This window comes from Lytechinus pictus, chromosome 7 (assembly GCF_037042905.1).
Source record: "Lytechinus pictus isolate F3 Inbred chromosome 7, Lp3.0, whole genome shotgun sequence".
Lineage (NCBI taxonomy): Eukaryota > Metazoa > Echinodermata > Echinoidea > Temnopleuroida > Toxopneustidae > Lytechinus > Lytechinus pictus.
The window spans coordinates 4232458-4247505 of record NC_087251.1 but is presented as its reverse complement, the minus strand read 5'-3'; the positions used below and the strand labels follow the sequence as shown (position 1 = coordinate 4247505).

Below are 15048 nucleotides of genomic sequence, written 5' to 3'. Positions count from 1 at the left end.
GAACTTTGGCCATGTTGGGGTATTTGTGGAATTGTCATCATCACTTTGTAATTTTATGGATCTAGTTCATGAAACTTAAACATAAGAGTAACCATGTATTACTGAATATCTTGTGGATGTTTCAGGTCACATGACCAAGGTAAAAGGTAATTTAGGGTAAAAAAAACTCTGATAATGTTTGGGGTATTTGTGGAATTGTCATCGTAACTTTAAAAGTTTATGGATCTACACATGTAGTTCATGAAACATAGACATAAGGGTAATCAAGTATGAATGATTGTTTTGTACACATCTTAGGTCACATGATCATGGTCAAAGGTCATTTTGGGTCAATGGATGTAGTATTTCTTTATCATTTGAGTGTTTTCTTTTGTGAATTATTAGCTGTTTTCAAAGTCAGCACTGTTGCTATATTGAATCATGTAATGCAGTTGAGACTGCCAGAGGCATTCCACTTGTTTAGATAAATGAAGTTGGATATCAGTCACCCCAGTAGTTATTGCTCACATGCCAATAATATATTTCTCAGCTGAATGTGACAATTCATGTTTACCTTTGGTAATTTGTTTTTTTATTTACATTGATAAAACTATTGTAGATCCTGAATGTAAAAAGAATATTTGATGACATTTGATAACCTTTATTTAAAGATTTATAAGCCTTTTATCATTGTATATGAGAATATTATGTGATTGCTTTCTTTATGTTTATATTTTGTATTTATTTTTAGTATTTCCTTTTTAGAAATTACAAACACGTTTTACTTGTGTTTGACTCTATTGATATGCAACTGGAATGTATATTTGGTTGATTGTGTAGTAGTTTGTTTGGTTTACAGTGACATACTTAGGCTTATAATATGAATAATTTCTTATTGTTACCAGTTGCCATCCTTCAAAACTGGTAAAACTTGAAATAGAGGATATTGTACAATGCCTACTTAGCTTGTTGTACGCGAGCAAATGGGAGGCTGAATGTCAAACATTCGTACCGTTGCACAAAAGACATACCATCCAAAATGTACCATTGCACGGCTTTAGGAGGTGACGTCACAATACGATTTAATTCATTGCGCTCAGTAAAAATGAAGGTGTAATACGCGTGTAAGCCTGCTGACTAAATGCGCAATGCTGCCCAAGTATTTTTGCTCCCTTTTCATAGCTTACTATAGGGATAAACTCTTCTTTTTTTCATATTTTCGCTAAATTCCGAGGTGTTGTACAACACAAATAGCGAATATTCTCATTCGGTGAAAGAAAGAGATGCTCTATTCAACTCGGCTAACGCCTCGTTGAATAGAGCATCTTTCTTTCACCTCATGCGAAATCTCGCACCATCGCACTCATGCCTATTCGCTATTTGTATACCAACGTTAAGGATATCTTCATTGTGTTAATTTATGCATCTTTTCAGTATGCTGGTAAACTGCTACCAAGCTTTAGCATGAATTCATTTTAATATATATGTATTGATATTGATTGTTTGACTGTAATCTTATTTTCTGTGTCTGGGTATTTTCCCCATATGAAAATTACTATGTTAACAAATTAAATGAAAGAAATATACATGTATACAAATTTGCTATACTGAAAAAAAGAATGATTGAAAGTTCTTCTGTGCTATCTATCACCTGGCTGATCAATGTCTGGTTTAAAATAACTAAACATAGTTTTTAAAAAATGCTCAAGAGTGTACTGAATGTTCATGGAGTATGAAATAAAGGCATACATTCTTCTTTAAAGAGGAATTAGGTCATATAACAAAGAAGAAGGTAATGAATGGAAACTATAAAGTGTACAGAGAAGATTAAAAGGGGGTGATAGAAAGGGCCGAGGTGGAGAAAGGGAGATTTCAAGAGGGAAGTGAGTGAGGAGGCAGGGAGAGAGAGAGAAATACAGAGTCAACTCAAAGATGCAAAACAAGGGGGGTTTGGTGTACTCTTTGTGTCATTAGATCCCATATGCCTCCAAGACTTTTTAATCTAATGACATTAATATGTTATTGTGTAAAAGGTTATTTGTAAAATAGAGAGTTCAAGATTTGTTTTTAACTGACAAAGTTGTTGCTTGTATTCAAGGAAATGTACTGTTAACTTCATGTTATTCCCATTCTCTCCTCTCTTTTATCTTTAATCATATCATTTCTATTTTTTTCTTTTTATCTCTCTTCTTTTAGTCAAAACTATTCCATCCTTTCCACAGTGGTCAGATTTCACTCTTCCACATCTCTCCTCTATCCTCTTCTGTATTTGCTCCTTTATCTCTTCTCAATCTTCTCCATCTTGTCTCCCACTCTTTCTTTCTTCCTTCTCACTCTACTCTGGTTATTTCTCTCTTGTAAGATAAAACGATACAATAACAGGTGTAAATCAGTTGTGCAGAAAAGGTGATCTTTAATGGACAATAATATATATCTTTAGTTTAGATCACTTTTGCGATATCGAGCTTTATACAAATATGGTAATGAGATGAAATCAGTGTTTTAAGGAGGTTTATCTAATAAAACATACAGCATAAAAGAAGTTTATCCCAACTAGACATCTTTTTAAAAGATAATAGAGTTATTGTTCTGGTAAATTACCAGAACAATTAAAGTGGTTCAGATACATGAATATTATTCTTTATCAAGTGTATTTTGAAAGGGGGAAGAGAACACCCACAGGCTGCATCTGTTTCCGGAAAATACATTACCAATTACTCACTAGAAAACTGGCAATAAGGTCTTCTGAGATCTTGTTAATAACTTGATTTGTTGTCATTTAAAACATATGATTTATAGTTAAAATCTGAATTGAGAATTGACCTGTAATCGACAATGAAAATAAATATATCTTTGTTTATCAGCCACTGTACATTATCTTGACAAAAGAAAAATCAAACTAGGTATTATGCAAGATGTCACCCCCTCAATGTTGAAGTGCTGCCAATGCCTATGTTTCTCACTCTGGTTTCTCTCCTTTATCTCTATATCTTTACTAATCAATAGTATACATGTGCTGTACGTCCATTTCTTCTTGTTTAAAAATATTATTTACATTAAAAGTTATCAAAAATAGTCCAATTCGTCACGTACCTGCGTATTTACATGCCTTTTTACTGCATTAGAGGCGGGTATTACATCAATCTTTTATTAACACAAATATTATACCCAGTGCAGGCATATAGCGAGGAAGAGAAATTTAAGATGATATTTCGATTTAGGGGTAACTGATACTTCAGTATTGTAAGCAGGAATATTTCAATAAATGAATATTCCTTAGTTGCACACTACAGTTTGTTAACTTTTTGCTCTTTCTCTAAGCATAATAATTAGTTTTATTAAATAATTCAAGATAGATTCTGTACGAGCTGCATTATTTGGAATTTATTTCTAATCTATCAGCATGCACTGCAGTATCAATGATAACATTACTATGTTTAGCAATTATCAAGTGTCTGCTATGTTGAGAAGAACAATTTCTGGACTATTTAATACCATATATACCATCTTTGTTTGCATTGAATCATTTTGAATGTATTACCTCTCAACTTAAGACAAACCATTACTCTTCTACTTTATCTCTTTAAACAAGTGATGTGCTGCCAAAGTATAATGCTGGATTTGTTATTTATATAAAGAGGTTTTGCTAAATCCAATAAATGGTATTTTATCTGAATCAATTCTTTATTTCATTTAACGATGATTGTTGGAAATTTTAAACTTGTTAATGCGACTGTTACGACTACATCATTATAATGCCCATCGTTTCAAGAAACTCTTTGTGTGTTTCGTTAAGTTCGTGTGTCACTGAATAATCGCAATATTTAATATCTTCGCACATGTTGCAAGAGAAATACAACACTTAAAAATTCAAAGCAATATTTAGAGTCGATGCATAATTTCATTTTCAACTCCTCACAATTAATATAATGCACAAAGAGTGTCATTTTCTGGTAAGCCTATATCAGTGTATTTGAAATTTCCTCTTCAATCATGATGATGCTAAAACATACCATCCTCGATTTTCTTGTCATTTATTGTATATAGGCAATACTGTTTGTTTCATCTTCTAATTCTCAAGATCCGTTGTTATGTTCACAAAGAAGAAATTCCTATGCACTCTTCACAATCTTCAGACTTTGATTTATTTTGATTTATATTTTCGCCTAACAAAAACAGAGAATACAATTCTCACTGAACAATGTCCATTTTCTACATAATTTTCACATTAACAAACAATTAAGATCAATTTCATGTCAATCATCACAGTCTCGTGTCACATTTCGAATTCTTGGTGTTTGCATGCTAACCTGCGATAAGTAAAGTGATTTATCACCTTAACAAACTCGTTGATAGTCAGAAATATATATGCATCTATATTTTCCAGGTTTGCCACTTAGATGTATAGACAATTATTTGTTTTTCTAATCCAAAGGTATGTTTCAGGAATGGTTTTGATCGCCACATCAATGCATAAAACGAAAACGTCCAGCTGTTCTAATGCATCTGATTGCAAAATACTTAATCCTCCTCAGGGATTGTCGTGTTCGGTTTCATTGCTGTATACAGTCTGATGCTTGTTCCAGATCAATTGCTCGACTACCGACTATTAAATATTCAACATCAATAATGCAAGAGCCATGGAAACCATTTCATCGCTAGTGCTTGCGTCAAACCCAGTGAATCTTCTAGCTATAGCATGGCAAGGCTTTTGAACCTGAATTCTTTACTTTTCCGTACACTGTGACTTGTTTAATTATCACTCATGTCTCAAAGACGCTACAAGTCATCCATATTGCAGACTGTCGGTGTTTGCAGTTCTGTTCCTAGATCGCAGATCCACTATCTACGATCCATTCTCTACGACGAGAGTCTTCCAAAGGTTTGCAGTTCTCCCTGATGATGGTGAACTTGACCTACACCTCAGTGGCATCTGGTCCATTCTCGTGTCGATTTAACAATTCTGCCTTTGTCAAGTCCTTATGAAATTGCTTCACCATCCTAGCTAGCACCTTGAAAGCATCATGTAGTCCTACACCAGTGTTTCCTTGTGTTGGTTGTACATACCAGGGGTGGTTTGGGGAAAGTCGTTTTAAGTCCATTATATCGGTTATCTCTGATGCTGTTAAAGAACCTGGTGTCATGGGAATGGTTGAGGAGAGATGGAGACCGATGGGACAATGAAAAAAAAAAACAGAGAATATATGAATAATATTAGACAAGCCATAGAAGAACTTTCAATGCAAAACACACACCCTCACACACACACACACATTTCATTTCATCTATAGAGAGAGGAATAATTGACATCTAATCTACATTCTCACGACACTATATTTGAATAGTAGTCACATTCGATGAAATTTTACCTCTGTTAAGAATGTTAGTCACTGATCTGTTATTAATACAAAAGTCTTATGTTAAATTTTAAAAATCATTTTACCTATATCACCTCATGTTTTCTCTTTTTTTTTTCTTTTTTTTTTTTGGGGGGGGGGGGTTTTGTATAGGGCCTGTAGCTGGTGGTAGAATATGGGTGCTATAAGTCGTGTCAATTTGGAAACTTTAAAATTGATTAAGACAAATAATATTTGTAAAGAGGAAGAGTTTGTGAAACAGTTAAACCTTAGTGCCGTTTCAGAGGTATGAGAAGTTAAGTGATTACCTGGGAGATCTTGTTTGTTTGCTAGAACAAGCACCGGGATGCCTGGTGTCATGTACGGATTTGTAAGCGCCCTTAAAAGCTCATCTCTCGCTTCCCATAATCTCGCTTTATCTGCACTGTCCACCACAAATATCAGACCTATTATGAAGAAAAAAATATGTGAAAAAAGAGAGACAATTAGAATAATATTTAGATTCAAAGAATGACTTGCTGCATTTCCAGTCGTATAAACTTCTACACATTCTTTCAAAAAGTTTGGTTACTATAAATAGACGTACACAACTGTTGACAAAAAAAGAAATCATATATAGATGAAAGTGAGATCCTTGTCTGCTACTTTGTTATTGTTGTTGTTGTCCAATTTCAGTTCTCAATGATATCATAAATAGTTGTGAATTCTCATTTATGTCCATACCATACCGAGCTGCATGCTGATTAAATATGCAGGAGATGATTTTTTGTTTAATATCTCAAAATCTGGGTCTCTAAAATACTTTTAATGAAAGTAGGCTTATAGAAAAGCTGCAATGAGTTGCTTCACAATAAATTGTGATGAGTAAATTCACCACGGTAATGATCAAATAAAGGAAAAACGTAATTATCAGCATTTATTTGGATCGTGAGAATGAGAGGCCTGTATCAATGTTTCAGATCCATCTTTGTCAGATGTGGGTGATTCTCTGTAAAATTAACACAAATATAGACACAGGAACGGGGTAGTCAACACTGATAGCAATCGACCGCAATATGTGTCTTCATCAAAATAAAATCGGCCTAATTTACATCAACCAGGCACCAACTGATCAAAGCAAAAAACATCTGACCGAACTCTCTACTGGTGTGCGCAATTTCTTGCCATTGTACAGGGTGATTGTTCGTTCGGGTACATGGTTTTCAAAAGATGTATTTTACGATCCTAAATAAGAGGCATCGAAAACAAAATTTTTGAAACTTGATGAGTTACCGTTCATTACCTCTCAACAAAAGAGTTTATAATGAATAGATCTACAAAACACACAATATTCCTAGGAGAAACCACATCCGCTCTTCTACCCGTGTTGATTTTAATATATACTCGATTTCTATTCTGAAGGGTTTCATACTAGGGTACAGCTCAATCGGTATCAGCAATTAATTCCATTTTGCAAGGGGGCATGAAATAAGTTATATCTCGAAATCTTTAGAATGAAAGTCGTATCCTATCTCCCGGGATCTCCCTGCCCAGAACCTTATTTCTGTTGGTCCATTAAATCCATTGTGATTACTGGCACAATCATATTAATTGTAACACATGCTAATTATAAATGAAACGAACTGATCATCAAAAAAATATATATTTTAAAGAATCCATTTAATGTACCGAATCTAATAATCATTATGTGTATGTTTTCACCACATTCAACAACATTTCGACCTCTTTAAGAGGATGATATCCCAGGATAAGTATGTAGCCCCGATTGAGCCCCCAATGGGTAAGAAATGTTCGTTTTAATCACAATAGATTGATCATGATGGCCTAACACAGCAGGTTGACTTGGCCCTTATCAAGGTCATGTATAGGACATTGTGGGAGCAGCCTCTCCCCATCAGACATCTGTCTTTCATAAACCTCTTTTTTATTTTCAATAATGTTTCAGAGCTGACGAGGCAGACACTGCGTTGTGATAATATGTGGTTTGTAATGAAAACACTTTTACATGTACCATTATAGGCCTATACAAACGTAAGTATAAATTTATCAGTTATTAATCATGCAAGGCTTATTTAGGCCCAATGAGTAAGTGTCATATTTGTAAACCATTTTGATTCCTTAATAATGTTGATTCTTGATATATATGTTTACATCAATGTTCACCCTCCCCCTTGCGGACCCCATGCAACGTACTAGCATTATCTTCTGGTTATAACAGAAGACGTGCTTAGGGCTTGGGTTCCGATCATTTACGGTATTCATTTAAGTAACTTGCAACTATGAAAATACCCACAAACAAATGAATTAGAAATATTTATAATTTGGAATTGAATGTGAGCCTTTCAAAATTAAATGTTGGGGTATGTCAGTAAAAGTTTGATTTTGACAGATGAATCATACCACGATTATATGTATAATTACTGAATGACTAAGCACATTGCTATAAATGTCACACCCAAAATGAACCCCTTTAACTGTCTGAACTTGACGTTTGAATCTAGGCAACTTATTTCCTTATTCTGATCATGGAGGAAAGTCATGATTTACATTTCGATTCCTTATTTTGTTAATAAGTTGACATAGTTATTTTCATGATTTACCCCCCCCCCCTCCCTATCAGATCATAGGTAGTAATCAAGCACAATCATATTTTTCTTGGGAGCACAAAGGAGGCACAAAATAATGTGACAACAATGCGTGATATTGGATTTTTTTATGGGAATATTGAATGAAGCAGTGAATTCTCACAAACAATTCCCTGAATAGTAGAGCGGATTAGCTCCAAAAATCACAACAATTGTGCAAATTTTGACTAAAGCATAAAACTTTCACAAGTATTAGTATATGCCATAAGATTTATTTTAAAGATGGGAGGTAAATTTATAAATGCCATTTTCGGCCGTTGCCATGGCAACGGATTAATTTCTCCAAAACAACATACATTCCCATATAAATGGTAAATAAACATGATATAGATGACCAAAATGATAATTTTCAGGCTCCCGATTGAAAACATATGAAATTTAGAAATATTCAAGATAGTTCCAATTGGTCCGTTGCCATGGCAACGGCTTGTTTTTCCCCAGAAAAATAAAAAATTTTATTAAAAAAAGTTGTAGAATATGATATATCTTTAATTTCCCCTAATTTTACAGTGCTTAACAAAGATATTTTGGTTGCTAAATGTGTAAATTACATCTCAAGCCATTGCCATGGCAACCAAATAACATCTAATTTACAAAAATAACATGGTTGTCAAGACAATGGATAGGTGGAAAATACAATTGGAATTGACTTAATCTGTATGCTTAAGTTTGACCCCCTCATTTGAACAAAAAATACAAAATTGTTCTGCAGGAGTTCTTTATAAAGATAAAAATTAATGTTGCCTTGGTAAAGCTTGAATTAAATTTAAAAAGAAACAATTTTGCAAAGGACCCGTTGCCATGGCAACATCTTATTTCCCTCTAGAAAAGTAAAAATATTGATAAAAATGTAAAATACATGTACAGTATGATCATCATTCCATTTCCCCTAATTTCAAGGTACTAATCGAGATATGTTTGTGACTAAATTTTATAAAGAATAATGTAACAACTTCAGAAACAGACCCCCATGTAGAAGAAGACACAGAAAGATTTGTCGTGCTGATTCTCCGTGTCGTGTCAGAGCAGGGAAGAGTGTATTTGAGGACGGTTACAACGACGACAAAGTTAACAGTTGGAATTTTCAGAGAAAAATGAATATATTCTTAGAGGAATGGATGTAGGGTTACTACTGGAAGTGATCTCCTGTGACCCTTTGTGTGTTATGATCTGAATACTCTTCGGGGATGAGAGAATACTGATATTCAACTTGACATCTGACCTTAAGAATTCACATCTAGCGGGATGCATCATAATATCGGCCAGAAACTTTCATTTCCCATTAGATGGAATTCCATTCAATGTCTTTCTCAGATGGAAATTGAGGCCAATAACCCTCGAGAAATATGAAAGTAAAGAAGTAGGTACGAGGTGTCGAAATATATTGCCTATAAGAGGATTATTGTGAAAGTTCAAATCAATAGGCCCCAATGGGGCACCCAAATCGGGACCCCAATATCCATGTCTCTGCCCTGTTCATCACTCTTTTAAATTTTGATCTATGTCCCCAATATGGAACAATGTTGTGCACTCCCATAATTCACAATCAAGGATGACTTTACTGAACATTGAGTCCACCCCACCCTCCACAGCATCTCGCCATTAAAAAAATTGTCTAATGTAAATATGACAGCTGAGTCTGAAACTAATTAATCAGCGTCTATACGTGTCAGACACTGACATCAAATTCATCACACCCATAACAAACACTCATCGGCTGCAGTGACCCTTGTACAGAATTTATCAGAAATTTTTTTCAACTAATAAAAGTCTAAGAATAGAGAGAACACCTCTACAAAACGCAAGAAAGTCGGACACTGGTGATTTAGTTTCGAGATGAAGTTTCTGAATGAAGGACTTAATACATTAAATCATAGTCATGATATCATGTGACTGTTATACTACTAATGTACATGTAATTTAGTTGTTACTGTGGATTGAGGAAAGGAAAAGAAAGTGATTCGATATCAGAATTTTCTTTTTTTCAAAGGAATTTTTTTAGTAACTTGATATTAAATCAAAACGAAATTATAGAAAGACTTGCGAGGAAAATACATGCCCATGTACCGTGGACTAATCTTATTGCTTCTTCACTTGTTTTTTCGTTCACCCTATTTTTACTTAAATTTTGTATGCCTACTCTGTAAAAAGTGTTGGGTAAAATTTTAACCAGCACGAGGGTAATTATGTGTCCAACCAATTTGGGGCAGTATTTTACCCAGTGCGGGAAGCATATTGTCTAAGGTTAAAAATAAGCAGCAATTGCTTTAGAATGGGCAAAATTTTCATCACACTGGATAAATAAAAATACCCAAAATACATGCCCAATGTTGGTTGGACACATAACTACCCTCACGAAGCATTTTAACCCAATATTTTTAGAGTGTATGTCTTTCATGATATCGGCGGGTGCTGAGAATTACATCAACATTCAGATATTCATAGTTCTTCAGTCTCTGATTGCTTTTTATTTTTGGATGTTATGAGAACCTTGGGAATCATGAAAATAGCAGAGAACGAGCCTGATATAAAACAGCGCCCAATCAAAATTCTTTCAGATGCAAACATCACGTTGTGATCTCAGACGAGAAATATGTTCACATAAATCATAACAGTAAAGAGGTAGACCGGTTTATGTCAAGGCAATTGCAATATAGCCTGCCGTTATTCTCGTGTTACAACATGACAAAGTACGCTATTACATTTTCGAAATTGAGTTTGCAAATTGAAAAATGCAGAGAAATGATACTGAAATGGTTATCATGCACAGGGAAAAATATTATAATGACAATAATTAATCCACCAACGAATTATGGACATGACTCGAATGTAAGGCATGTGTTAATTGGTATTTATTTATGTAGCCTATTATCTTAATGCTTATTAGATTTCGAACAACTAATACTTACAAACATTTGTATGGCAATCTTCAATCTAAGAGCTGCTGGTTTAAACCAAAAATTGTAAGATTAAACAAACTTCTCAGCAAGGAAAAATATCTGAAAATATGATCTTGGAATAACAATACAATGATTTATTGAATATTTTCGTTTAGTGGAAATTTGGGAACCCCCTCCACAAAAAGACACACCAGTAAGCCAAAGGGTTACAAGGGAAAGTCATTTTGACAGAGAGAAATGAAAGTCATGTGATATTAAAACTCCAGCATGATAATATTAACTTGTCTCGTATTTCACCCACAAACTACTCTACATAGTTCCCACGACCCTCTTTCAAGAGGAAGAGCCATATCTTTGATAAACTGTCTTGTTTAGAGTATTTATTTGGACGGGTTGTGCTTTGAATTGGAGTAACGACAAGAATTAGGCTTAAATTGCCCGATTTCTGTGCCGGTTATTACACTTAAAATAAGAAAAGAGAATGTGACATTTCAACAACCGTATTAGAGGCGGGTGGACCCAATGGTAATAGGTGGGTAAAAGAATCCCTACTTTCGATCACCACTGAGTCTGTTTGATCTTTCCGAATGTATGTTTGTGAAGGAATGATCATAAGTCCCTATCCTTAATACGTCATTCCAACACCTTTAAAAATACACTACTATCACCACATTGTACAGGCTTCAACACTGGTAATGCCCTAGGGTAACAAATGCCATTACGAAATGTTACGAACACCGTACGATCAATGTTAATATTATTTGGTAAGATGTTCCAGAAGGTCGTACAAAACCAGACAGATTACTCATTTTTTAAATTGGTCGATTGGCCTGTCCTGGATTTATTCAGTTCATAATGCGAAACAGCTTAATCGTAAGAAAAACTCGAAATGGGCGTCGCTTGAACACATCAAGAGCAACTCATCAAGATTATTTTCTTTGGTCGAAAAACAAGTACCCACATATTCTCCAAATTAAAGAAGTTGTTCAAGTTACCATACTCTGGCTCTTGTACATAAAACAGGATAAGAACGCACTACGCCTGAACACGTGGGCCTATATATTCTTGACTCCAATAAGGTGTTGTAGGGGTGATTTTAGGAGGAGATCGTCAGTTGTTATAGACACTCGTAGAACTAATACTGTATACATATTGAAATATTTTGTTGATATATACATGAAAGAGTGATAGATACATGGACCTGGCTACGGGATTATCTATTGTTACTGGGGGTGCTGTGACAATGCTCAGCACCCCCAGTAACCATGGTAACAATACAATAATCCTCCGTGGACAGGGCCCTGCATGGATAGATACAAAATGCCCAAAATGTATGAGGAGCTAATATTTTTATAATTAACCAAGAAAAACACTAGACATGCTTAAAACGAGCGCGCTGGTAGCTGCATGGCGACAGGTATATGCTCTTTTTTTCTTTCTTTTATTGGGCATCAACTCGAAACTCAATTTTTCCCCCTAAACTATTGTAGACAGAAAAAATCAATGAGAAAAGGCATTTTCTTTTAATTTTATATCCTTACCATGTGTTTCACAGAAGTAGTGTTGCCATAAAGCTCGTACTTTCTGTTGTCCACCAACATCCCACACACATAATGTAACATTAGGAACCGGTGTCACTGTCTCCACGTTGAATCCTATTGTTGGTATAGTCGTGACAGCCTCATTAAACTTTACTCGGTATAATATAGTTGTTTTTCCTGGATAAGAGAGAGAGAGAGAGAGAGTATTGTAAATTATTTGTTAAGAAAAATAAAGCAAAATATGTCAAGAGAAATAGTACTCTGAGTGCAATCATCATTAGGTGCTTTTACAAGTGGCAGTGCTTTTAGGGCCTAATAAAAATGAATACACAACAAGATGCTCTTCCCCCTGAATAAATTAAAATAAAAAAAAAGTTTCTCCTTGGCGGGGAATCGAACCCCGGTCTTCCGCGTGACAGGCGGAGATACTTACCACTATACTACCAAGGAATTGCTTGACACTATAATCTAGATTATACATGTGTCAGGTAGTGGAGGCTAAAGCAAACAGTTTCGTTCAGGGCAAAAATGATTATTTATAATAAATTATTTACTGCCAAGGTGATGTAAATGTAGGCCTATATTTTTCCGGTGCGAAGATAAAGAAGGGTATAGGCCTATCGTGTACATTCATTATCACCTCGGAACGTGTCTCATCCAATGAAACTAATAGATGGTTTGCTTTATAACTTCACAATAAATACACAACTTACACAGTTAAGCAATTCCTTGGTAGTATAGTGGTAAGTATCTCCGCCTGTCACGCGGAAGACCGGGGTTCGATTCCCCGCCAAGGAGTTTTCGTTTTATGCCAGAACATATAATTGAACAATGTTGATCACTCTTATTTACCCATATCTAATATCAATTATTTGATGATTATAAATTGCTTTATCGACAATAAAGGCTGACCCTAAACAAAACAAAATATACCAAAAATCACACAAAGAAAAAAGTAAACGTACTGTGCAAAAGAAATTCCCGATGAATGTTATACGATCTTTATCTTCACAGATTTAATATTACGACGCTCTTTGTATTAGGATAAACTTTTATGGCAAAATAGAATTGGAAACTGTTCCATTGTTATAGAGTCCATTTGGATGGCGAATCTATTAGGAATGTTCAAAGGAATAAATTAATATTTTTTTAAGTGGATGTAATATAGCGGGATAAAAAGAAAGCAACAAGCAGAAGAGTTTTCTCACATTTCTTTTGCCCATCAACAAGCAATCACGCGGAAGACCGGGCTTCGATTCCTCGCCAACGAGACACTGTTTTTCTACAAAATGTTAATTAAATTTATAAACTAGAAGTTCTCAGCATTTTTATATGAAACGAATTTAAACTCAGAGTAACAACTTTGATCACTTGTATTTCCTCATTCTAATTTTATTTCTTCCTCAGAAAGTATGTCAGCCTGCATGCTTAATGTTCCAGTTCTTAATCAGGGTCGATTTAGAGCGATTAATTTGCGTAAATGAAGGAAGTGGGTCTTGTCTATATCATTAATCATAGATTTCATGACAATTATCAACCTGTAAGCGATTTGAAAGCCTTCTACAGCTTTTGTTAAGTTTACTTAATTTGATTTCAGTTATTATTATTCCACTCTTACAAAGGTGTGCATACTGTTATATCACTTTATATTGACTGATTCTTTTCTTTTTATTCTATTATAAGCATGATAAGATTGAAATTTTATTCTTCTCTCGGTAATGTGAACACTTAATATCTTAAAAATTAATTGAATCGATATGAGAAAGTATTATGCAGTATTAAAAAACAAAATTATGCAGATATTTAATTTAAAATTTTCACCCCATTCCATGCCTGCACTGGATTTATAGGGTTTTTTCTGCAGCTTTCATGCATTGCTATATCTGGCAAACCTCTACCGAACTTTTAAAATGGATAATGCATAACGTTTGGTCATAATGTGGCATCCATCAACAGCCTTAGATATTCCCAAGCCAACGGATTTGGCATTCTAGATCTGAAAAATTAACACGAGACCAAACTGATCACTATGAAACTAAATTTATAATGAAATTGTTTTACTATGATATTATCAAAAAATCTTTAGCTAGTGTGAAGTCTGTTCAACCAATAACGGTTTGCTGTGATTCAGCGGTATGTTTTTACATCGACGTGATATCATTTCATGCAACACGATCGTCTGTTTCTTACATTATCGATTCGTCTTTTTCGCGCCTAAATGGTCTTTACAGACACCTCGATCGTGACTTTGAAAACAGACGGCAGCTTCCAATGACAAGTTCAAAGGTCATATACGTTAAACAGTCGCTTGCCGCTACAAAATAAATCCATAAAGCGGGTTTTAGGCAGAATAATTGAGCATCTGGATTTGACATTCATATTGTTCATTGTGAAACTTATAATTTTATGAAAGGAATAATATAAGAAAAGTTGGTTTAAAAAATTATTGTGTTGGTTATACATGTATATCGACGGTAAAGTCAGCCAAATAATTTTTTTTCTGATTGTGAATTAAAAGTCAAGTCCACCCCCAGAAAATGTTTGATTTGAATAGAGAAAAATCAAATAAGCATAACGTTGAAAATTTCATCAAAATCGAATACAAATTAAAAAAGTAATCACATTT

The 15048-nt window shown here is 34.5% G+C and overlaps 1 protein-coding gene and 2 non-coding genes across 3 annotated transcripts; 1 reads left to right on the top strand and 2 right to left on the bottom strand.

Annotated features, from left to right (window-relative positions):
- Positions 1–2368: 2368 nt before the first annotated feature.
- Positions 2369–13278, bottom strand: LOC129265114 (uncharacterized). The gene is made up of 4 exons (XM_064101342.1): positions 13275–13278; positions 12423–12599; positions 5645–5782; positions 2369–5113 (listed from the first exon to the last, which is right to left on the bottom strand). The coding sequence occupies exons 1-4, from the start codon at positions 13276–13278 to the stop codon at positions 4896–4898; spliced, it is 537 nt and encodes a 178-aa protein (XP_063957412.1). The 3' UTR covers positions 2369–4895.
- On the bottom strand, positions 12801–12872 carry TRNAD-GUC (transfer RNA aspartic acid (anticodon GUC)). Its single transcript has one exon. It is a non-coding gene; the product is annotated as a tRNA-Asp (tRNA).
- Positions 13149–13220, top strand: TRNAD-GUC (transfer RNA aspartic acid (anticodon GUC)). The gene has a single exon. It is a non-coding gene; the product is annotated as a tRNA-Asp (tRNA).
- Positions 13279–15048: the final 1770 nt, after the last annotated feature.

Excerpts from the sequence above, each read along its gene's own strand:
- LOC129265114 (XM_064101342.1), bottom strand. Across the intron at positions 5,783-12,422 it reads CTACTTCTGTGAAACACATG|GTCTGATATTTGTGGTGGAC; the intron begins GTAAGGATATAA and ends TCTTCATAATAG. Across the intron at positions 5,114-5,644 it reads AAACAAACAAGATCTCCCAG|GTTCTTTAACAGCATCAGAG; the intron begins GTAATCACTTAA and ends CCATGACACCAG.